Source organism: Carassius gibelio, chromosome B19 (assembly GCF_023724105.1).
Source record: "Carassius gibelio isolate Cgi1373 ecotype wild population from Czech Republic chromosome B19, carGib1.2-hapl.c, whole genome shotgun sequence".
In the NCBI taxonomy this organism is placed as follows: Eukaryota; Metazoa; Chordata; class Actinopteri; order Cypriniformes; family Cyprinidae; genus Carassius; species Carassius gibelio.
The window spans coordinates 10753656-10779011 of NC_068414.1; the positions used below are offsets into that span (position 1 = coordinate 10753656).

A 25356-nucleotide genomic window follows, 5' to 3' on the forward strand; every position below is an offset into this window, starting at 1 on the left:
AATGCTCACAGACTGAAGTAGTTTAAATCTTTGGTTCTTTTAATTGTGATGATTTTTGCTCACATTTAACAAAAACCCACCAAGCCAATATTTGGCATAACATTTCAAAATGTCTCACTTTGAACATTTGATATGTTATCTATATTCTATTGTGAATAAAATATAAGTTTATGAGATTTGTAAATTATTCCATTCCTTTTTCACTCACAATTTGTACAGTGTCCCAACTTTTTTGGAATCTGGTTTGTACTAACCTTCTGTCTCCAAGTCCGCTTGTTACACATGTATTTGCACTAGAAAAAACGCACTTATATTCATATCATTATTCAATTATATATAATTAAAGTACGCGCTATACTTTTATTATTTAGAAAGTGACCAATATATTATATTTTATATAATCCAATGTTTGGGAACACTTTGGGTTTTATAAGAGAGAAGGAAATTTTTATTAAAAAAAACTATGCAATTTGTAAAATAAATACAAATATAAATAAAGAAATAAAAGCTAACTATCTGCACCAAATTGAATTGTGTAGCATCATATATTTTCCCCATTGCATAATATTGCATTGAATCGTATTGTGTGTAATCGATCCGAAATGGGATTGTACTGCATCATAATAGGGGTGAATCGTATCACATCACATCACATTGGTAGCTGCTTCATATGTATCTTTAATATATTATAAAGTTGACTTTGCATAAATATGCAAATTACATCAGCTTCAGAAATGGAGTTGCACATCCCTACTGTTCTACAACCTGCTAAGCAACCTGAAAACAAGATGTTTGGGTATCATTACTTTGTGTTTTAGGTCATTCTGACCAATAATGTATCATTACCTGTAGTCATCAGCCTACCACATAGGTCTTCAACTCTGCTTCTGGGAATACACTTTCATGCTACCTTTAGTTCCAACCTTCTCAATCAAGTGAACACCTTGATTAGCTGGTATAGGTTAGGGCTGAAGCCAAACTGTCCAAGAGCAAAGTTTAAGGCATCTGTAATGTACTGAATGTACTGAAGAAGAAAAAAGTGCATTCTGGTGATCCTAAAGTCCTTAATTAGCTGGTTCAGATGTGTTTAATTAGGACAAGACGTAAACTCTGCTGGAAGGTTGCCCTTCTTGGTCTAAGACATTTTACAAGTCCAGCAGTATCGATTCTTGCTTAAGCTTGATTAGTGTACCAAAACCAGTTCTTAGTTTTCAGTCAACTTTGATGTTGGGTGGAGGATTGGGAAATAGATGGCACACAAGTAAACTATATACAGTGATAAATTATTTATGCTTATGCAATTAATGAGAGTAAATAACTACCACTGAAGACATAATTGGCTTCTGTTGCAACCTTGGAAAGCTATTTAAGGATATGATTCATTTGAGCACAACATAACATCCTATTTACTTCTATTAGGATGCTGCTTCTTCAGTTGTTTGTTGTGTTGAGGTGATACACAGAGATCCAGACTGTGGTACATGAAAGTTCCTCTGCAAGCGCAATAGAGAGAAGCATTTGATCATCAGTTGTCATTTTAATGAGGCCTGTGGAGTTGTATTCTGTCTCCTTGTCATGGAAATGACTGTCTAGTGTCCCTAAAGTAAAAAAAGAGCAAGACAAAGACACTTAGTTCGGCTTATGTTGGCTAGCTGTCTCACCGCTACAAACAAAACAAAGGTACCATTGTATCCAATAATGGGATTGTGTTAGAAATCCCTCCTCTAATGGGAAATAATGAATACAACATAATAGGTCATAAACAGCAGCATCAAGCACTCAGCGCTGCCTGACACACACCTCTTAAAGTGAGTTTATTCTAGCACAAGATGAGTCAAATTCATTCAGGTTATTGTTTATATGACCTGCACGCATTTCCATCTTAATCAGCCTAAATAAATCTTTTTAACATGAGTAATGCGGAATGTTTGCCTGTGCTGTTGCTTCTAATTTTGACAATTATTTGTGATAATTAGGTGCAGGTTCGCTCTATTAGACTCGCGCTGAATTTAAACAGTAATTACTCTGACTAAAGTGGCTTACTGTGGCTCAGAAGGCATAAGTGTTGGGTTTTAAAATAGACAAATGCATTTAAGAATAAAACATCATTTATTTGTAGGAGAGGCAAGCTTCACTATTAGTGTTGCTCCAAACCCTTAATCCCTCTAATACGTTTTAAACTTCACTTCATAACTCATCCCACATTGTTTGCACTGTACACTTGAGAGGACCTCAAATTATGCAGGAACTTTTGCACTCCACTGACATTATGAATTATGCAGTGGCTATTTACATTCCCACGGACACATAAAAGTCAATCACATTTGTAGGTGTGACAGATAGACGCATTTTCACTCTGAATATTGACCATATTGAATTTCGAGAAATAGCTGGGCATCACCATCCTTAACAGCCACTTGTAAAGCAGCGTTGAGCGTGACCTGCATATCATACTGTATATCATCTGACAGCGATTAATTTCAGCGCTGAACCTCAGTGCCCCACAACCTCGACAGAGGACTGCCGAACACATGTTTTAATGACATGTTAAAATACGGTGGTAAATATGTCACATCTGCCCCCGTGAAAGGGAGGAGAAAGCAACTCAGTGCTGGTTTTCAATTTAAAAGGCAATTTACAGGCAGTTTGGGTGAGAAAGGTCTCGACTCCAATCTAGGTAGATGAATCTACATAATTGCCACATAAAGCCACAATTTCCACCTGTAAATCTTAATTTGATAATGTGTCCCTGTAGCTCATCTTGTGTGTGTGTGTGAGAGAGAGAGATGCTTAGAGCTGGATTGGATTCTTAGGATCTGTTCCAAAATCTAGTATTTTAGACGCATCATAAGGCCAAGATACTTTTTTTTTTTTTTTTGCATTACAACATTGTATATTAACTTGGAATCATGTTGATGATCGATCTATTCAAATCATAGATGCACAAATCATACATTTAGGGCTACAACAGCTTGTCACTGTTTGGGATGTAGACTTAGATAGGGCTGTGCAAAAAATCGAGTAAAGACGCTCCTTTATTTAGAAGTATATCTCCAGCACGTGTGTTCAGATCAGGGTTGCCAGGTTTTCACAACAAATCCTGCCCCGTTGCTTCTCAAAACTATTCCAAAACTAATCGCGATTCCAGGAGGTTCCCAGATAAAAAAATAAATAAATTGCTTCCCGGGGTTAAAATATACATTTTGTTTTTGGCATGGTTGTTTTGGTAAAATTCACATTTTAGGGGCTAAATATCTCGTTATTGGTATTGGGCTTGCTTTGAACCGCGGACATGAAAAACAACCGCAGACTTGGCAACACTGGTTCAGGTGAAGCGTCAGTTACTACACAGAGCCGTAGTCTACCGGCAACTAACACAAAATCGCTTTCAAAATCGACAAAGAATCGCCACCGATTTTAACATCGATTTTGTGTAGATTGTCAGTGAATTAAGTCTCTGTGTAGTAAATGCCAACCAATGTTGCCAATGTTGTCTGTGGTTGTTTTTCATGTCCGCGGGTCAAAGCGACAATACCAATAACGTGATATTTAGACCCTAAAATGCGAATTTTATCAAGGCAACCATTCCATAAAACTTAAATTTTAACCACGGAAAGTTAATTTTTTTATCGGGGAACCTCCTGGAAACGCGATTGGGCTAGTTTTGGACTAGTTTTGAGAAGCAACAGGGCAGGATTTGTTGTGAAAACCTGGCAACCCTGATCTGAACGCACGTGCTGGAGATATACTTCTAATTACAGGAGCATCTTTACTGATGAGATGTGCATGAAAATGGCATTCGATTTTTTCACAGCCATAGACTTAGCAGACAACATATGTTAAGTGTAGACAGTATAACAGCCTGACTGAGCCTTCATGTCCAGCTGATGTTCTCATTCATTTGCTAGTGCATGCCATTAAAGGCATTTCTATTTAATCCTGGCTGCCCATGGGATTTCTAGTTAGATATTCACATAAATCACACACACGCTAGGCTCTCACCCTCAGATAGCCCTGATAACTTGTATCCATTCTCTGTTTTCCCCCTTAGGAGACCAGGATCAACTGCATTCGGATCGCTCGTAAAGGTAATTCATTCTTTATCTGCAATGTTTACACGCTTGAGGGCATGTCTCATTGACAGCGCATATACATCAATGCTAACCAAATGTCCCTGCTGCGGACTCGCTCACACTTTGGCAAGAGATGAATGCGTATTTGTTACCTTAATGTGGCTCTTTCTCAAAACGCCAGCGGTGATAGTTGGGCACAATCCACCTGGTATTATCATTCAAATATTACAAAATCTCATTCAAGTTTGGCATAGTGAAACAACATAAATAGAAACAGACTGAAGAACAAAAAGCAGATGAACAGATAAAGCCAAAAACAAGTAGTAGGAATCAGCTGAATCACTTATTTTTTGTATTTTTATTTTTCAGCTCAGGTGTCACAGAATCACATTTACAAAATAGTGGGATATCATTAACATACTCACATACTGTACACATACAGTAAACATGCATGTGCACTGAAATGTTATCAACACTTTCCCACATCTTTATCGATAAAATATAAAATATAAAAAGCTATGTGACACTTAGTAGCAAGGTGGCAACGTCACTGTTCTCACAGCAGTTAACATGAAGGAGCTTCGCTATTAATAGACATGGTACTGCTGAACACACACCCACACACACACACTGTCTGAGTCTCGAATGCCTACACATCTGTGAGTAAATCCTCCATTACCATCTTTCAGCTTGTTATGAAATTAAGAAATTAGAGTTTCACTTTATTTTATGGTGTTATTTTTGCACTGTAATTATATATTTAAGAACTGAGTAATTTGACGTACATGCTGCAAATAGGTGCTACTAACATACTGCCAAAGCCCACCAAATATTTGAATCTGGACCAGAACAAAACCAGCCTTAAGTCGCTGGGGTATATTTGTAGCAGTAAACAAAAATGCATACATTATTTTATGCCAAAAATCATTAGGATATTAAGTAAAGATCATGATGTAAATATGTAAAGATCATGTTCCACAAAGATATTTAGTACATTTCCTGCCGTAAATATATCAAAACTTATTTTTTGATTAGTAATGTACATTGCTTCAAAAAATGGACACTTTGACTGGTCATTTGGCCCAGGATCAAATGTAATTTTAACCTTAGTATTACCTTTTTTAGGAATTTATTTCATCAATGATATTGTAATTAATGTCACTACAGCAGATGGCATAATAATGCACTTCCATTCCTGTGATTTTTCAAATGGCAATTTCTGCTTTTGGAAGCACCACAGGGGCTTAAATTAATCGAGAGAGAGATTTCATGCTGTTCTCTGGAGCTGTTTGGAAATTGACTGCATTTACAGAGAGAGAAAATACAGAGATCCACAAAACTGGAAGAACACAGTTTCAGTTCTTGACTCTCTTGGTCAAGTTTGTGATCAGTAGGCACAGCCGTCATCAAGGGACTCTCGAATGGTTGAATGTTGGGCTTGCTGAAATGCTGCCAGATTGTATATGTGCAGGCTGTTTCTTTCTGAACTGGATTAAATATAAAAAAAAAATAACTGTTGCTCTTGCCAAACCTGTTGGAACGAGACATCCAAATCCTTGGTTGTTTTTCAGAGTGGGCAAACTTTCTAAAATGTTTTGAATTTAAGACACTAGATTGTACATGTTCCAGCCTGTTCCCATATCATTTTTGACTTGAAATAATATCGGCTTTGGCTAAATCTGTGCTATTCTCAAGGAACATGAAGCCCGAATGGCATCATAATATTTGGGAAAGGAGTCAAAGTTGGCTGTAAAAACTTGGTTATGAAAATTCCTTCAATATGCTCAGTTTTGGGAGCTGGACTTTTGATAATCTTACCAGAAACTGGCACCCATGCATCACTGACCTGACCCCAATTTGCCAGAGACCCGGCTTGTTCACTCCAAAGTCACCCTGGGTTGATCTTCCCCCCCTGTGGCTCGCTCATGTGCTGCTTGATGCTGATAAACTGTTTCTTCATCTCCCTCCAACCGCTGCGATACCTTTAGCAGATTAGCATGCAGTCATGCTTTGCCAGCATTACCTGGCCTCTGTTCTAATCTTCTAATGCTCATCTGCTGCTTGAGATAATGTTTTGTGCTGGAGTATTAGGGCTTTGACTGGGCAAATTATATCTCAGTATTTTCAGTGTTTTGATGATTTTCAAATATATTTCTCGATGTAAACTTATTTTCTGAGAAATTGCTTAAAATTGTGTTTTAAGTATAGGACCACTATCAGACTTGTACATTGTCTAGAGAAAACATAATCATATTTATGTTTTTGATATTTCAAATAGCTGTAAAAGCAGAATTAAATTCATATTTGTGTAGTTTAACTGAAATGCTAATATTTAGCTAAATTCAAACTTTTGTCATGAAAATTTAGATTGCAGAGGCTGATGAGTCTTTAACATAAACTGATGATATTCACAGTGTTCAACTTGGCACATCTGGACCCTCCACCTCCCCAGCTCCACCTGTGTAGATCTGCTATGGGTTATTATATATGCTATTTGTGCAGCAGCAGTATGTCTTAAATGCTCACAGCACTGTATCACCATATGCATCGGCAGTAGCAATTTCCTGTACTTGCTTTACAGCAGATCTATTCCACAAAGACCAAATACATTAACATTCTAAAATCCATTACCATGCTATAATCATTATATGAAGTCATTGGTCTTTCTCTCACTTCCATTTATTGACTCTTTGTCTTTCTCCTCTCAGAGGCCTGTAAGGACCATAAGCGAGCTCTGGAGGTTTCCCAGCATGCCGAGGACATGGGGCTGATCCTGGGGGCCTGTGCTGGGGGGCTGGTTGTGCTCATCCTCCTGCTGGGAGCCATTGTGGTTATTGTGAAGAAAGGGTGAGCATGTGTGGACTCGGATTCACTTAAAATCTAATCCAATTCTAGATGTTCCTTACAGTGTCACAGCACACCAGCAGCAGTGGTGGCCAGAACCAGTGCTCAAAACACTTTAACACAGCTTCAAAGTTTTAAATGATTCAATTAGAGCCGGCTCAAAACTCACCGCTGAAATATTGCCCAGACATGACCAATTCTAACAGTCTAAAACTAAATCTTCTGTTACATTTTGGGAACAGCGAGGGAAGGTACGATAAGTACCTCAGAACTGCATTATTCACTATTATTATGTGGGCCTCTGGGATACTTCATTGTGATTGGTAAATCGCTGTATTCTGCACATGCACAATAATAAATGCTATAATGTATAGTCAGCTGGTCATTACTTCAAAATAAAGGCCTTTGGTTTCATACAAGTAATCGCCACACTATGCTGAGGTTTATTTTGCTGTAATGACTGGCCGAATATGTGGAAATATGTTTTTCGCAGGCTATAATTTAATGACTCATGTTGAATGTGAAGTACAGCTCTTTGGTTTACTCGCTGAGAGAAGATAATGAGTGTTTTCACACATACAGGTAATGCTCATGTGTGAATAAGAGCATTTCCCACCTTAAATGCTGGCGGATAATCTCCAGCATGGCAAAAGACTGAAGTAGATAAAAAAGTTGCATGTTAATATTGCATGTGAACAAAACCACAACATTAAAGTGAAGATTTTCTACCAAAAATTAGTCATAATATAAATTAGCATGGTCGTTTTCAAATTGTTTCTAACATTTATGCATAAAAGTGTCCCCTTTATATGTGAAATGCTTACAGTACAGGAGTCCAAAGCACAACATAACAATAAGTCATTGCAATTTATGAAAATGAAGAGTTTAGGCAATAACTAAGTTCTAAAGAAGCCAAACCAATTATATACATAATAAAATTGAATTTCATGGAAAAGTTAATTTCAGTAATTGAACTCAAATTGTGAAACTTGTGTATTAAACAAATTCAGTGCACACAGACAGTATTTTAAGTCTTTGGTTCTTTTAATTGTGATGATTTTGGACAAAAACCCACCAATTCTCAACAAATTAGAATATGGTGAAATGTCAACCAGCTAATCAACTCAAAACACCTGCAAAGGTTTCCTGAGCCTTCAAAATGGTCTCTCAGTTTTATTCACTAGGCTACACAATCATGGGGAAGACTGCTGATCTGACAGTTGTCCAGAAGACAATCATTGACACCTTTCACAAGGAGGGTAAGCGACAAATATTAATTGCCAAAGAATCCGGGTGTTCACAGAGTGCTGTATCCAAGCATGTAATCAGAAAGTGGAGTGGAAGGAAAGGATGCACAACCAACAGAGAGAAGCACAGCCTTATGAGGATTGTCAAGCAAAATCGATTCAATTTGAGTGAACTTCACAAGTAATGGACTGAGGCTGGAGTCAAGGCATCAAGAGCCACCACACACAGACGTGTCAAAGAATTTGCTGAACCACAGACAACATCAGAGGCGTCTCACCTGGGCTAAGGAGAAGAAGAACTGGACTGTTGCCCAGTGGACCAAAGTCCTCTTTTCACATGAGAGCAAGTTTTGTATTTCATTTGGAAACTGATGTCTTAGAGTCTGGAGGAAGGGTGGAGAAGCTCATAGCCCAAGCTTGAAGTCCAGTGTTTAGTTTCCACAGTCTGTGATGATTTGGGGTTCAATGTCATCTGCTGGTGTGGTTCGTTGTGTTTTTTGAAAACCAAAGTCACTGCACCTTTACCAAGAAATTTTTTAGCACTTCACGCTTCCTTCTTCTGACCAGCTTTTTGAAGATGCTGATTTCATTTTTCAGCAGGATTTGGCTCCTGCCCAAACTGCCAAAAGCACCAAAAGTTGGTTAAAAGACCATGGTGTTGGTGTTGGTGTGCTTGTCTTGCCAGCAAACTCACCAGACCTGAACCCAAGAGAGAATCTATGGGCTATCGTCGAAGAAAATGAGAAACAACAGACCAAAAATGCAGATGAGCTGAAGGCCACTGTCAAAGAAACTTGGGCTTCCAGACCACCTCAGCAGGGCCACAAACTGATCATCTACATGCCACATCGAATTGAGGCAGTAATTAATGCAAAATGAGTCCTTACCAATATATATATATATATATATATATATATATATATATATATATATATATATATATATATATATATATATATATATATATATATTTGGTTGGTTTTTGTTAAATGTGAGCCAAAATCATCACAATTAAAAGAACCAAAGACTTAAACTAATTCAGTCTCTGTGCTTTGAATTTATTTAATGCACAAGTTTTCCATGACATTCTAATTCACTGAGATTCTCCTGTTGTTAATGAATATGAAACTCAAAAATAATAAACAATTGCTCATTCAGATTTTGCTGAATTGTGACTACCTACTACAGTATTATTTGAGAGAGTTGTAATAAAGCCAAGTAATGAAACCAGTTGGGAACCAGTGTGCTTTCATGCTGTATGTGTCGGAATCTGGCATGAAGCTAAAGACAGATGTTTATCTCAGCATCTTTGAGTAATTGACATGGTAACTTGCCTGTTAGCTTGTAAATTAAACACTAGAGCATGATTCTAGTAAAAGCACAGGTCAGCAAATCAATTTCCAGAGAATGCATGCATTTAAAACATGTAAAGCTTGAATTCATTGTAAGCTGCTTCGGATAAAAGTATTTGCCAATTGCATAGATGTAAATGTACTAGAAGAAAGGCTAACCTGCATGTTTTTATGTTTTTTTTTTGTTTTTGTTTGTTTTTGTTTTTTTATGTTTCTCATCATGCTCTCCAGAAGGGACATCTATTCTTACCCTTACTACCCGTAAGTCATTCCCTCATCAGGTTCCATTCTTTTCTCATCCGCTGCTGTTGTTTAGCTTTGCTTTATTGGAGATTAGACCAATTTTCAGTATATCTCTTTGTTGTCAATAACTCCCCTGTTTTCAATATACAGTAGTGCTGTTTTATAGTAATGCATGTGTTATTGATCAAGATATGTGGCTTGAGCAGAGGTGTTTTACTGCTGTTATACATTCAAATAAATGGATAGAATTCCCATAGGCTTATATTGGAGGTGCGACCACTGTCACATCTAGAAATAGGAAAATCTTGACTTTTGACCATTTAGCAACCACCGTAGCAAAACCATGGGATCATGCTACAACCACTGACCTGGCTAAGTCCTACCTCCATTTAAAGCTGTAGATCCTATTACTGCTGATGGCATATTTCCTACAATCCTCTTATATTATTAATCCTCTCCAAAATGATGTATTTTCTCTTTTCCTCTCATTTACAGTCCTTTCAGTCTCTCTTTATTTGTTGTCTTTCATACTCTGCAGCAGGAAGAAAGTGAACATAAACAAGGCAGTGATGACGTATCGTCAGGAGAAGACGCGTAAGCTGGGGTCACTGGACTGCAGTACAACAGAGCACAGTACACTCCAACAGGACGATCGAACCACCAACACATTCATGGACTCACATAACTGCACTGCTAGAAGTGAGTACACTAACAAACACAGTGGATAGAATTGCTCCTTGCACATACAAACTTTAATCTTCAGACGAAGGGTAGGAAGTGACCAAGGTCTAATACCTCAATAAAAGTAATCAGGCCAAGTTACATGATAACTGTATGATAAAAAATAAATAAACAAATAAGGAAATAAAAGTGTTAAGGCCTGTTTGTGATAATTCAATGTATTTTTTGTAAACTTATGTTATGTTTACCTTGGTTAGCTATGGTTACTTATGGCTAACCTTTTCCTCTGCCTTCTTAAACCGGTTTTGACACTAATTTGAGTGTGATTAATTGACTGAACAAGATAAAATAAGACAAAATAAACAATATTAAATATGAATTTGAAGATTTGACTCATCATAATATTACTGTTATAAGTGGTAGTTGTAGTTTATTATTACGATGTAATTATTTTAGTTATGATAAGTGTAGTACAAGTTTGAAATTGCCACATTCATTTCTAAAACTAAGACATATTGTACATTGGCTAAGCAGCACCCATGCACTTGCGCACACACACACACACACACACACACACATGTTTGTTTTTGTGAAAAGTGTGTTCATCCCATAGGTGTAATGGTTTTTATACTGTACAAACTGTATATTCTATCGCCCTTCACCAACCCTACCCCTAACCCTAACCCTCACAGGAAACTTTGTGCATTTTTATTTTCTCAAAAAACTCATTCTGTATGATTTATAAGCGTTTTGAAAAATGGGGACATGGGTTATGTCCTCATAAGTCACCCTCTCCTTGTAATACCTGTGTCATACCCATGTCATTATACAGAGTTGTGTCCTCATATCTCACAAAAACAAGACCACACACACACATATTCTCTCTCTCTCTCTCTCTCCCCGATATATAATGCATGTATTAGAACACATGGGGAACAAGTGAGCAGTGAGATGGTTACAGTACACACCTTATATTGATCATCTCTGTTAGTCATTGTTTGCATCTATCTATTATTCATCACTATACTCAGTTTTCACATATTACAAATCCTCCAACTCCTCTTTGATTCTTGAGTCAGTGTCCTGATCATCCCTGGAACAGACGAGTGTTGTTGTGTGCCAGTAAAATGAGAGCACTGGCTCCCTGCCTGGCTCCAGATGTTCGTGCTTATGTTTTGTACTTGGATGTGTAGCACTGGTTTGAAATATTATTTTCTATTCCCCAAATACAGACTATTGACTAGAGGTCTATGTGGGATGGATATTCCTTCTCCCCTAAGATTATGTCCAGTTCATGCACATATATGTCATATTTTGTCCTACTTCCATTCATATTTGTTGCTCGGCAGAGACATAACAGGAATAGCAATAATCACATTTAAAAACATGTAAAAAAAATTTTAATTTATCTTGACTTTTATGTATTTTGCAGGAGCCCCTGAGTCATTTCTCTCTCCCACTTTCCACACATTCATCACTATTCCTCCCACACCCACTCTCAGCAATTAAAAATGTGTCCTGTGCCGCACTCTGTTGGGTCAGGTCCTGCGCATCCCATGGGATTGCAGACCTATGTTTCAAAGCTTTTTGCAAATACTTTTGACTAATTAGTTCAGTAGTGATTCATTTGCAAATCATGCATTGCTAGTTAAACTGCTGAAAGAAATTGATTTCTGAAGACGGTCACACTTTATTTCAGAAGTCTATTTAAGACATTCTGCTTACTACAAGTAACTATGCAACGTCAGTTATCTCTCATTGGAGTATTAGTAGACTGTCAGTTTATGGTTAGGGTAAGCAGAAATAGTTAGTAGAATGTATAATGTAGACTATCAAATAAAGTCTTACCCAATAATACCATGAGGGAAAATTATTATCTGATCAGTGTATGGTAATCTCCGTAACCAGACAAGGATTTATAAGTAATATTTTACTGCAATATAGTAATATACCTCTGGAGCTCGTGTCCATGTAAAATAATCTGGCAATACCCTTACAATGAAGACAGAAGGTTGAAAAATGAATCTACACAGGCCATCTTCGTCAAGTTAAACCAGCACAGCGTGTCCGCTTCTTACAACACCTTTCTAACATCTCTACCCCTGTAGTTTTGCTTCAATTCACACTCACACAGACACTGCGATTCATAGTATTGGGAAGACAAACTCCCTCGGCCTTTACGATTCACACCTTCAGTGAAGCTGCTCCTGCTGCAATTTGCAAGTTACCTATGAGCTCACTGTAGCTTCTCTCCCTTTGTGCCACAGTCTGTTTGTGTTTATCTTTCTCTCTCTTCTTCCTCCCGCTCCTCAGATGAGCAGCGCAGCACGGTGAACGAGTCCAGCAGCCTGCTAGGTGGTTCTCCCAGAAGGCACTGCAGGAGAAAAAGCTCTCCGTACCACACAGGGCAGCTGCACCCGGCTGTGAGAGTGGCAGATCTGCTCCAGCACATCAACCAGATGAAGACAGGAGAGGGCTACGGCTTCAAGCAAGAGTATGAGGTGAGACTCTGTTGAGGTTACGGTGGTTCTGACAAGCAATTCTGAAAGCATATGACGGCTGGGTCAAATATAAAAGACAGTGATGACCAACCAAGGAAATTGAGGAGAAACCGAGAAACTTGAAGCAGTGTTATTACACCTACATTGGTCACAAATAGTACTTAAATAATTAAATTAAACTTAAAATGAATATCAGAAAGATTTTGCCGTATACCCCTCCTCCAGGTGCGGCATTTCCATATGGCAGAGTGTGGCAATTGCCATACCCAAGCCCTGTCAGGTGTGCTGTGAAAAACTATCCAAACTTCATATTTCTATTAGAATTTTTTATTATTATTATTATTATTTTTTTTTTTTAAATCAGAGGGTTTTTAGAAATATTTAACCAATGGTAAGTATTAAAAGAGCTTGTCAGTAAAACTTCGTAACGCCATTGGATCCTCAAGCTCTCAGCGTAACCTTGTAAATTCACCCCACCTCCACTCAGATTAACGTGCTGCGCACAGCCTGGAGGAAACTTTTTCGCAATGCAAGTGTAAATAAGTAACTGATGTTTGAATAGTACAACATTTTCTTTACCGTATAATGCGATGCACTGTTGACAGACAAAACACCAATCTCCTCATTCGCCGGCCAAAAACCTTTTGAGCTAACTACATTTGAGCTTGTTTTTCATGTAGCTTAATATCAGGTGTAAGTGTCTGATTTAATCATTGACTTTTTCCCCTTCATTTCAGTAGAGTGTGCCATGGAATTGTTTTATTTATCATCACCCACAACAGAAATCATATTGTGTGTATTTGGTTGCTTAAGCTCAACAGACTATGAAAAATAACTCTTATATAATACTTGTGAGGCGGCTTTATACTATACGAACTTTGGTTGTGACTGTGCGAGGGCACATAATACACCCTCTGGAGCATGCACGTACCAAATGGTTTAAAATACTTAAAAAGGTGTGCAAATTACGCATTGTTGTAACAATGCAACTGTCTGTCAGTTGTCCCGAAATGCGAGTTAAAGTCTTGTATCGGATGCAGCGTGCAGCAGGTCACTGTAGTGCAGACAAGATGCGCTGGTGAGAAGAGCAATCCGAGAAAGTTCATGAATTCGAAGGCTGGTTTCAAGTCAGGTCAATTATATTGCCACATCACCACAGCACATATGCCTTGGTGAGTGAAATTCTTGGGAGCCTGCTCCAGAAGTTGCAGAAACAGTTAACATACAACCATACAGACTTACAAAGGTGAAAATGACTGATCAAATGACTGTTCGAATGACTGATATAATCGTATAGTTTGTGTGGATTTATTTTATTATTCTAAGCTACATGATATATTAAATGCAGGAATTTCCCTCATTATAAACTTGAAAGCTGAAGGAATTATTAAAGCAATGAGATATAACTACACACAGTCCCCCACCAAAATTTAGGAACTGATTAAATATAACTCTATTATACAGAAATTTGTAAAATAAAATCCTACAACTTTTTCTAAACTTTTTCAAGCCTGGAAATTGCTGTTTTGTTCCGGGACCATGCAATTTACAATTTAAGCCCCCGATAAATAGATGGATATAGGACAGAGATAATGGACAGATAGACAGAAATATGATAGATAGATTTTAATATATATTTAATTAGAATACAATTTTTATCTTATCTATTTTTGAGTAAAAAAGTGCAGCTTTGGTGAGCAGACAGGACTTCATTCAAAAATGTTTAAACAGTATGTATATTCTCCAATATATTCAGTAAGAAGCTCCAAGCTAAAAAGTGTGTTTTATAATAACACAGATTGTTCTAAAACCTTACTCATCAAATGTGAGTGAAGTGCTGCCAAATCTTTCAAAGTTCTTTTTTTATATCAGCCCTTCACAAAAAGAAATTTCTCATTCAAAATATTCCACTTATGTATTAATAATACCTCCAGTTCTTCTTTGCCCTCACCACACTTTCTCAATAGAATACAGATATTCTTTTTGAGTCATTAATCTGAGCCCACGGGGCACATGAATCTCTCCTCTAGAAGCCATGCTTCAGATTTTGTCTCTTCATTCTTTCACTGGAAAAGGACTGTGGCTGTGGTTGCTGTAGCCATCTCATATGTTTCTGCTGAAAACCTCTTCATACATGGTACAGGCTTATAGTAACATCATAGGTGGCCCGGTGAGCTGTCTGATGGTCAACATCCACACTGCTACAAAATACACTGTATAATAGCCAACTCACAGCCCATGCCCATCACCCACACTGCTCTAGTGTGCACACTAAAACACATACTGGATGGTAACGAGTGAAGGTGTTCTTGCTACATGTTACATTCACCTACTATTATTATGCATAATTACATGCAGGTAACCCTAAACCACACCCTAATCCTAAACCTAACCATACCTTAAGTACGGTAACACTTTAGAATAAGGTTATTAGTTGACATTCTCATCCTACTAAACTTAAACTACTTAAAAAATAACTGATGAAGCTCAGAATCCTAGGGTCATGGTCTGGTGCACAAGGGAATGAATGAGGACGGAGATGAAGATGATAATACAAAGTCTTTAATAATCCACAAAGCGGTAATCCACACAGATAACACACTTACACATTGATGACACCAGACAAACTAGAGTACGATAGACAGGAACTAATATAGGGAACATTAATGAGGTTAATTGATGATAACAATCTGACACACCTGAAACACATGACACAATCAAAGGGAGACAGAAACTAGGTCAATGGTACATGAGGGAACAAATGAAAACAACCACAAAAGTCGATAACTGTTACAGTTCATCCCCCTTTTGGAAGGCACATCCTTGCACCGTAGAGACACAAAGAGAGATGGAGGAGGGCTTAGGAGTGAATGTTGGATGGTGACAGAGGAAGGCGAAGGGCTGGAAGGCAGACCGGACAGTTGGAGGTTTCCGATGGAGGATGGAATTCCCAGAGGAGGACGACAAACAGAGTCCAGGGAGGTGATAATGGAGGGAAGAGCCAGAGAGATGACAAGGGGGAACAGGAGCAAGAGGAAAAGCCAGGTGAGACCCAGGCCACAGCCATAATAGTGACCCATGGTGGAGCTGACGGAGGGTGGAGCCATGGAGGAGGAAGGACTGACAGCTACGGGGGGCGACGGCAGCGGAGCAGATGAAGGAGGAGCCCGGAGCAGACGGAGAGTCGATGAGCCAGGGCTACACAAATGATCTGGAGGGCCAAGGCAGACCAGATGGCTCTAGCGACCGAAGCAGGGATCTGGAAGGCCATGGTGGAGCCGGAACGACAGAGGACTGAGGTGGAACCGGAGGGAAAGAGGAGCCTGACAGAGCCACAGATGGAGGGATGAGCCAGAGCCAGAGTCCCAGGGCGGTGGATGGTTGTTGACAGAACAAGGGGGAACCGGTGGGATGAGGGAGCCCGGTGAAGCTGGTGGAATGACTGGCCATGGTGGCGAGGAGGGAGCTAGGAGCCATGGTGGAGCCACTGATTTAAAGGGTCATGGCAGAGTCCAGAATTCAATGGCTGGAGGCAGAGACAATGGATCCTCCATCCACGACGCCGATGGAGAGTGGCAGACCCCCTGCGAATCCAGCACACGGATGTTGGGCTGAGGGTGAGCAGAGGAGATGACAGATGACATGGTGTCGACATGACAGGGAGGGTGGGTCGGAAATCCAGACAGATATTAAGTTCCAAGCAGACAGAAGGGCTCTGGCTCTCTGTCAGCAGTGGGCTCATGCTTTGGCTACTTGCAGCGGGGAGATGGTGGCCTAGGCTCTGGGTCTGGAGTGGTACTGGTGAGCTGCTCCTCTGTGAAGCCTGTGGTTAACGGTGATTTGTTGCTAACCAGTACCAATTCCACAAAGGCTGCGAATTAGTCCCGAGGTCCACCTCTAGACAGGCACGCTCTACACTCCTCATTGAGGCTCGCCAGGAAGAACGTGCAGAGGCTGCAGTCTGGGTTGCTGGAGTAATTGGTGATCTGTGTTTCAGGAGGGGAAGGAGATCCTTTAAATAATCCATAACAAAAAAATTAAGACTGAGAAAAACAGAAACAAAATGGAGAGGAGGGGTGCAGCTACTTTAACTTTTACGTGCGGTATTCTGTCATGGTCTGCAGCATGAGGGAATGAATGAGGTCGAAGATGAAGATAATAATACAAAGTCTTTAATAATCCACAAAGGGGTAATCAACAGAGAAAAAGTCAGGAAAACATATACACATTGACAATATTGGACAAACTAGACCATGCAATAGACATGAACTAATATAGGGAACGTAAATGAGGATTATTTACAACAACGATTTGACACACCTGAACAACATGACACAATCAAGGGGAGACAGAAACCAGGTCAATGGAACATGAGGGAACAAATGAAAACGACCACAAAAGTCCATAACTGTTACACATACGTAAGTCATCAGTATCAGTTCATGCAATTTAGGATGATTGTGTTTGTATCAACATGGACCATACTGGAATTTACATGAAATGTACTACCATTTAAGATGACCTGGTGTTCGGTTTGCAGGTGCACACCTGTGTTCAGAAAGTCCTCCAGTTAGTTCACATTAAAATTCACATCATCCAAACAAACAGAAAACTGACATCAAACAAACCCCTGCATGTAAAGGTTCTAGTGTGAAAGCACTCTTGGTGAGTTTAGAAATGTATAAATACATGTCAATTCATAGAGCAACATGATGGTGAAATTCCATGAGGCATATTTTGTTTGACAGTCTACTATTCCAAAATGTTCAAAATCTTTCTTGCTAGGTCGCTTTAGAGTTCAAGGAATCAGTTTCTTCAAGAGATGAGCGAGAGCAAGATAAATGTTTTGAGGTGGAGACAGAAATATTGATTATGTGATTTGGTTGAGGAAGAATGAAAGAATGGTAGTCTTTGATGAGAATGTCACGCTGTGTAGCAGCTGAGCCTGGGGTGATCTTCAATGACAACAAGACCGATGAACGAGAGAGAGAGAGAAGAGAGATGGTAATTGAAATGGAGGCTGAACTACAGAAATAGAAAACTGTGCCCTAACCAGAAACAAAGTGTACAGCATCAAGTTTTTTGTCTGTTCTCATTGAAAGCAAATGCTGAGTAAATTGTCAATCACAGCCAATGAGAACTCATTTCATATCCAATACAGCTTTGGCACAAATGCTGCCTACAGACATCACAGTCCTTTTCAAAGGGGACACCCTATGTTGTCCCACCCTGCTTCTCAGACACTAGACTGCAAGTACAGAGCCCCTGTGCCATTTGGGAAAACCCAGTGTGATATGGGATTTTGGATCAAAGTGGTCTGCAATACTCAGAGAAAGCAAGCATTTACATTCACCTCAATGACACTTTTTGGACAACTGAGCCACACCCAAGACCATTGCCAGAAATAAAGTGCCCATCAGAAACAACCCTCTGCTACTTTCTACAAGTTATTTTAGTGCCATTGAGGTCAAAAGCACAGGATGTGTTTAGCTTTTTAAGTGAACTGAACTGTTAAAAGGCAGTAGGAGCTGAAAAGTATCTTCAGCAACATTAAAGACAACTGGAATGAAAAAATAAAAATAAAATAATGACCTAAATGTAGAAAACATTTCCATACAATTTCTATGAAAAAAATTTAGGCTTGTTTTCTTTCAAATCAAAGTATAAATACACATAGAAACAGTGAATCCATGCAGGCGATATGAGTTGTAAAAATGGTTCACCCAGCTCAGAGCGAGTCAGGCTTTCACAGCCACCTTCCTTCGTCTCCAAAAAAAAAAAAAAAAAGATGTTGGCCTTCGTCCCATCCTCTATCTCAGACACCTGATTCATGCCCTCATAAAAAGGTTGTACAGGATGATTACACTGAAACAGATCCTTGTGCAAATTCGCTCAAGAGACTGGTCCTTTTCCCTGGATGCATACTTTCTGGCTCCCCGCACTTTTACGAAGTACATGGAAGTGGCTCTCTCCCCTCTGAGACAGATAGAGATCCGCATTCTCAACCACCTCAACGACTGGTTCCTTATTGCCCAGTCAGAGACAGAAAGGGCCAGACTGAAGACTGAAGACTGGCCACACCAACTGCCTGGAAATACTAGCAGTATGTCGAGCCTGTCCCCTCAGTGGATTGGACGCTCCATCTGCATATGGTTAAGATCTGGGAGATCTTCGGCAATGCCGTGGTGGACCTCTTCACCTCAGAAGACAACTCTCACTGCCCAATTTATTTCTCAAAGACCTAAGATGCTTTGGCCCACGATTGGCCCAACCTCCTTCTTTATGCTTTTACCCCATCACCATGATCCCACAAGTAATCAGGCAAGTAAGGGAACAGAAACACAAAGTTCTCTTGGTGGCCCCTTTTTGGATGAACCAGCTGTGGCTATCAGAGTTAACTCAGCTGTTGATAGTGGCCTTTTTGCCTGTTCCACTGAGATAGAATCTCCTCTCTCAAGCGAACGGGACAATATGGCACCTTCTGCCCAACATATTGGCCCTGCACCTCTGACCGCTCGATGGGAGTGTTCCAGCCTCCCAGAGAGAGTTTTAAACACAATTTTGGAGGCTATAGCCCCATCTATGAGATGCCTCTATGCCTTGAGGTGGTCTTTTTTTCTCTGCTTAGTGTCTAAACTTCAGAAAAGATCCTCATACTTCTGATTTGACAGAGGTGTTGACATTTCTGCTGGATAAGGTATGCTCCCCATCCATGCTCAAAGTCTATGTGGCAGCTATAGCAGCCTCTGCCTTGTCCCCCTTACCATCCCTTCATGGGATCTGCTTACTGTGCTGAGGGCCCTGAAGAGCTCCATTTTCGAGCCACTTCAGTCTGTCAACATTCGGTCGCTATCACTGAAGACTGCCATGCTTCCCTGCCTGGCTGGAATTCTGGCCTAATGACATGAAGGACATGCTGAAAAAAGGGACAATTATGTACCTTAGGGGTTCTCCACTCCATTCAGAACACAGGTCATTACGCTGTCTGAACTTCCTCCCTCTGAAGAGAGTTATCTGTGCTCTGCCCCAACAGAGCTCTGAGATTCTATATGAATGTTCAGCCCCTTATAGGTGGTCAGAACAACTATTTATCAACTTTAGTAACTGCACTAAAGGGCTTCCAGTCATGAGGCAAAGACTCTCTAGATGGATAGTAGATTTCATCTCGCTAGCGTACTCTTCTTTGGGCCTTCAGTGTCCAACTGGAGTACAGGTCCACACAACTAGAGGCATTACCTCATCCTGGGAATGGTCCAGCGGTGTGTCCATTGTGGATATTTGTGAGGTGGCTGGCTGGGCCTTGCCGTCCACATCCACAAGGTTTTATCCGCTTAGATAGGTATGCGCTGCGTAAACAGATCTGCCAGAGAACCCTTGGCCATATCACACTCAAACTCTGGTATTTATACACCTGTTAGCTCTCGATCCCTGGATGTTGAGGTTACAGGAATACACTGGAACGATTAACCAGGCTGGGTGTGACCTCAGGAAGCTCAGCACATCTAAGCCTTGGGTTGTTGTTAACTTCCCTATGGGCATTGAAAGTTTGATACCTTTAGTCGTTCCACTACATTAGTGAAGTGATCATACTGTTCCAATATATGCCCGCTTATATAGCCAGACGCCCCGCCAATTCTGGCTGGCTTTGGTTGACTCGGTGGGCTTCATCACCATAGGCTCATGCAGCTCCACTGCCTAGCCATTGATTCATTTTTTAATACACTGCATGAACCACTGGCAGTGCAGTTTCACTGCGTGAATGGAAAAAGCTTCAAAAGTTCAGGAGAATTTTTTATTTATTTTTTTCCCAGTACTCATTCCAATATCTTAGGGAACAGAGGTTCGTTTAGTAACAGAGTAATTTTTTGTGCATTCAGTTTATTAATATAGATGAGTAGCATGCAATTCAAATACATACCATATAACTTAATTTAGGTCTACTTGTTTGGCTTCAATCTTCGTAGCCATTTCAACTCTTCTCTCTCAGTTTCTACAGTACTAAATATTCAGTCTGAAATATTGTGGTATTGTCTCTTTTAAAAGAAATAAATAACTCAACTGAACTGAACTTTATTTCTAATGCACATTGAAAAACCACAGTGGGCACCAAATTGCTGTATATGAAAAAAGAAAAGTAAGAAAAAAAAATACATGTGACCCAATCTACAACACATTATTAAAAGCCAAAGAAAATAAATAGTTTTTTAACATCCTATGAAATAACCCTAGACTAGGACATTTTTTTAAGGACAAAGGAAGCTCATTCCATAGTCTAGGAGCTCCACTGAAAAAGCTTTTTCTACTCTACATTTCAAGCGCCATCAAGGAACTGTCAGACAAAGTTTATCCTCGAAGCGAAGATAGATAGATAGATAGATAGATAGATAGATAGATAGATAGATAGATAGATAGATAGATAGATAGATAGATAGATTACAGTGGTGTTACACTTATTTGAATGTTTTGTTCTTTAGTCAGTATCTGTAATCAGTAACATCTGCTGATTTCATATCATTTGGATCTTCTGGATGAGGGATCACCAGACTCAAAGCTAAAGTTCATAAACTATTCTGTGCGTGTCTTAGATCCAGATGTTTTAGGAGAAAATGTAAGGCAATTTCATTTTCACAGAATGATCCAGAGCAGTTGATCACCAGACTTGGTCTTGGAGGGCTGGTGTCCTGCAGAGTTTAGCTCCAACCCTAAGCCAAACACACCTGGAAAAGCTAATCAAGCTCTTAAAAGGTATTCTTGAAACTTCAAGACAAATGTGTTGAGGCAAGCTGGATCTAGAATCTGCAAGACACTGGCCCTCCAGGATCAAGTCTGGTGACCCACTGCTCTGGATAATTCTGTGAAAATGAAATTGCCTTACATTTTCATCTAAAACATCTGGATCTAAGACACACACAGAATAGTTTATGAACTTTAGGTCAGGGTTTTATAATTATGATCACCCTTCATCTATTAATGACCAAACTCAAATGACAAATCAGAAGTATGTTCTGCTCTTTCCAAATGCCAAACCATTAGCGCAAATGCACCTCAAAGATGTGTATGGTCTCCCTAGACTGCACTTCCAATGATTTCTTAATTAAAACTGCAGAAGTTTGCAGATATTACTTTTGTCATTGGTCTATTTAAAAAGGGAAATTGTCAATCTTGACATCAGCAGCACTAAGGCTGTTGAAATGATAATTGATTTGAGGAAACACACCTCAGCATTTTCCTCCCAGGCAATCATAGATTCCCTAGTCAGTGTGGTCTGAGTCTCATCTCAAACACCCTCAGATGAAAACATTCAGTCTGTCAGAAAGCACATCAATGCATGAATGTTTCAGATGTAGTACAGTTCTACAGATGTAGCACTGAAAGTATAATCGCGTCTTCTGTCATTGTTTGGCCCTGCTAATAATTGTTCAAAGAACAAGCTACACAGCTACAGTGCATTATCTAGTGCTCTGATACAGCAATCACTGCCTTGTACCTTGGTCACTGATTGTTTCAAAGTCTTCCCTAAATAGTGTGCAATGCAAACAGACAATGGCAAAGCTTTATTAACACTGCACTGTGTTGATTAAAAACAAACAAAAAAAGATTTGGCAGCTGTGATTGCCAGATTTTTACCATAAAAAATATGGTAGCAACATTTTGGATTTAAAGGATGTAACTTAAATTTTACTTTTTAATACCGTAATTTCATTAACTGCTATAATGTCACTATACCAACCTACTGAAGTACTGAAATCTACTAAACACTAAACACCATCATGTTAACACCCATGAAACTGAAATAATGCAATAAACATTTATTTAACAACATTAGATTCAACCATATGAACAAAACCGATAAGAAAAAAGAAAGAAAGAAAGAAAGAAAGAAAGAAAGAAAGAAAGAAAGAAAGAAAGAAAGAAAGAAAGAAAGAAAGAAAATAAACCATTATTTTAAAAAAAATCTAATTTGAAATGAAAAGTAGGGAATACTGGAAATGTAAATCTACGGTTATTCACTATATAGTATATTGCTTTTTTAAATTTCCAAAAATGATACACTACTGATACACAATGATACACAGTTGTTAAGCGTATATAGTAGGGAAAAGTAGTGTTAACCATTTTTACTGTAGCAATTTTTCAGTCATTTACCGTTAAACTCATGGTCATTTTTACAGTTTGTATCCCTGTTGCAGGACCTCAGTTATAGCTGTGTCTCCCTGAGAAATAAGATTGAAATAGATAGATTTTATAGTCATTTACATTCTGTAATGTGTACACATACAACAGAATGATCAGAAACTGAAGTGACTGACGAAATGGCTTCTTTCCTTGTGCATCTGCGACTTGTTAGGGGGAGAAAACTAAAATTAGTGATTAAGATAATAGATCACATTTTTATAAACAGCATAAATCATGAATTTGGATATCCTCACTCATTGGGTTTACTGATGATAAATATAAAATTCTCTTTTTTTGTGCATTCAGTTTATTAAGATATATGGATTTAATTTGTTGTATTAAATCTTAATTGTCATGTCAACTAATCATTTTTAATCTGTACAGTACAAAACAGTTTGAAATCTTCTGATCCCCCCCACCCCCCACCCAATAACACATTAGGGTTTTATGCTACATTTTAGTGCATGTTGTTAATTGTTTATTGCATTATTTTAGTGGCATGTGTGCTACAATGAAAGTGTTTTGTATTTGTTTGTATGGCACTGTGCACCTTCTATATTTTATATTTCGAGCAATTATTTACATTTTTGGAAAAGCTATTTAAGTTTTGGTTACCAGTGTTGGGAACAGTTACTTTTAAACGTAGTAAAGTACAATATTGCATGACTCAATAAAAACTAATTATATTACTTAGTTATTTTGATGAAAAATTATTTTGATTTGTTGTTTAAAAAAAATAAAATAAAAATAAATATATATATATATATATATATATATATATATATATATATATATATATATATATATATATATATATATATATATATATAATAAAAAGGTATATAATAAAAAGGTAAATGCATATGCACTCTCACTATGGCGACAAAAAGGAGTCAGTGAATAAATGGGGCTTTCATTACTTTACTAAACTTTCATTACTTTACTGGTTACTTGAAAAAAAGTTATCTGATTGCATGACTCACCTTACATTGTGTGATCCCGACATTGCTCTGTGCCACCTGTGTTGGTGTTAGTCAGTATATTATAAAGATGGGAAAAAAGTTAATTTCATATATTAACATTATTCACTTAATGAAATTATTTTTATTTTTTTACATTTTTTTACTTGTTAAAACTCTCACACTCCTGAAAAAAAAAGTGCCCAACAGGAATTTAACGTCAGCATCCTGGTAATGCATCTGCTCGGTTAACTGTGTCTGACTTGATAAAATGCGAGGGGACTTAATGGATGAGTGGGGAAACGTGACTTGCACTTATTTTGGGGGGTCTTTTTAAATTACAGTCATTTAGATGTAATTGCCAGGTGCTACACTTCACCTGCTTCCGGGGGGAATGTGTGTCGAACAGCTGTCACACATTAGCTCAAAAACGATGTGGCATTAGGAAGCACTTAGACAGCTGGAGTGCACAGGCAGGGTTCAGAGCATGCATACACACAAAACTATCAGCTACATGTTTTTCTGGAGTTTGACTGAGAGCAATTACAATGCTTTTTTTTCATGAAAGAAAACTAAATGTGTTATTATCTCATTCAAAATAAGTAAAGAGTGCCTGCAAAGGTGACTAGGATGCAAAACTGCAATTTTTGTTTCACATGTTAAATGTTTGCTGGGCAAGACCCCAAATGATACAGAAAAAGCATGGGAGGGATTCATTAAGAAGGATTTACACACTGATAGCTTCATTTATTTGCATGGGCTGTCTGTTATTTTACCAGCTTCACTAAATGCATTATGCTAATGTAGTAATGCCACAAATATAAGCACACATTTAGTTCTGATCACAGTTTGCATGAGGCATTTTCCCCCTGTACAGAGAGTGATTCTGAGTGCTTTGCAGGATATAGTTAGATGATCATTTTATGATCATGATGGAAAACCTTTGCTATAATGTTTGAAAGTATAGTAGTAAATGTGGCAATAATAGCTCCTAATGAATGACGATTCCAAAACTTCATCTGGTAAAAAAATAAAATAATAACAATAATTAAAAATATTATTACAATTTAAAATTACAGTTTTCTGTTGACATATAATTTAACATGTGAATTTTCAGCATCATTAGTCAAGTCTTCAGTGTCACATGATCCTTTATAAATCATTCTAATATGCTGATTTGCTGCTCAAGAAACATTTCTGAGTATTACCCATACTTTATATGTATACAGTATATATTTTTTAGGATCAATTCAGGAGAAAGTTAAGAAGAACTACATTTA

At 38.5% G+C, this 25356-nt stretch overlaps 1 protein-coding gene across 8 annotated transcripts in view; it reads left to right on the forward strand.

The window, feature by feature from the left end:
• The window catches only part of LOC127979265 (receptor-type tyrosine-protein phosphatase U), a 208393-nt gene that overhangs the window by 154194 nt on the left and 28843 nt on the right, over positions 1 to 25356 (forward strand). For 6 of the 8 annotated variants that reach the window (XM_052584594.1, XM_052584596.1, XM_052584598.1 and 3 more), the window contains exons 13-17: positions 4052 to 4088; positions 6782 to 6920; positions 9748 to 9777; positions 10298 to 10458; positions 12754 to 12941. In XM_052584594.1, the coding sequence (XP_052440554.1) occupies positions 4052 to 4088; positions 6782 to 6920; positions 9748 to 9777; positions 10298 to 10458; positions 12754 to 12941 (555 nt within the window). The remainder of the gene's footprint in view (positions 1 to 4051; positions 4089 to 6781; positions 6921 to 9747; positions 9778 to 10297; positions 10459 to 12753; positions 12942 to 25356) is intronic. The other 2 variants (XM_052584595.1, XM_052584601.1) reach the window with 1 other exon arrangement.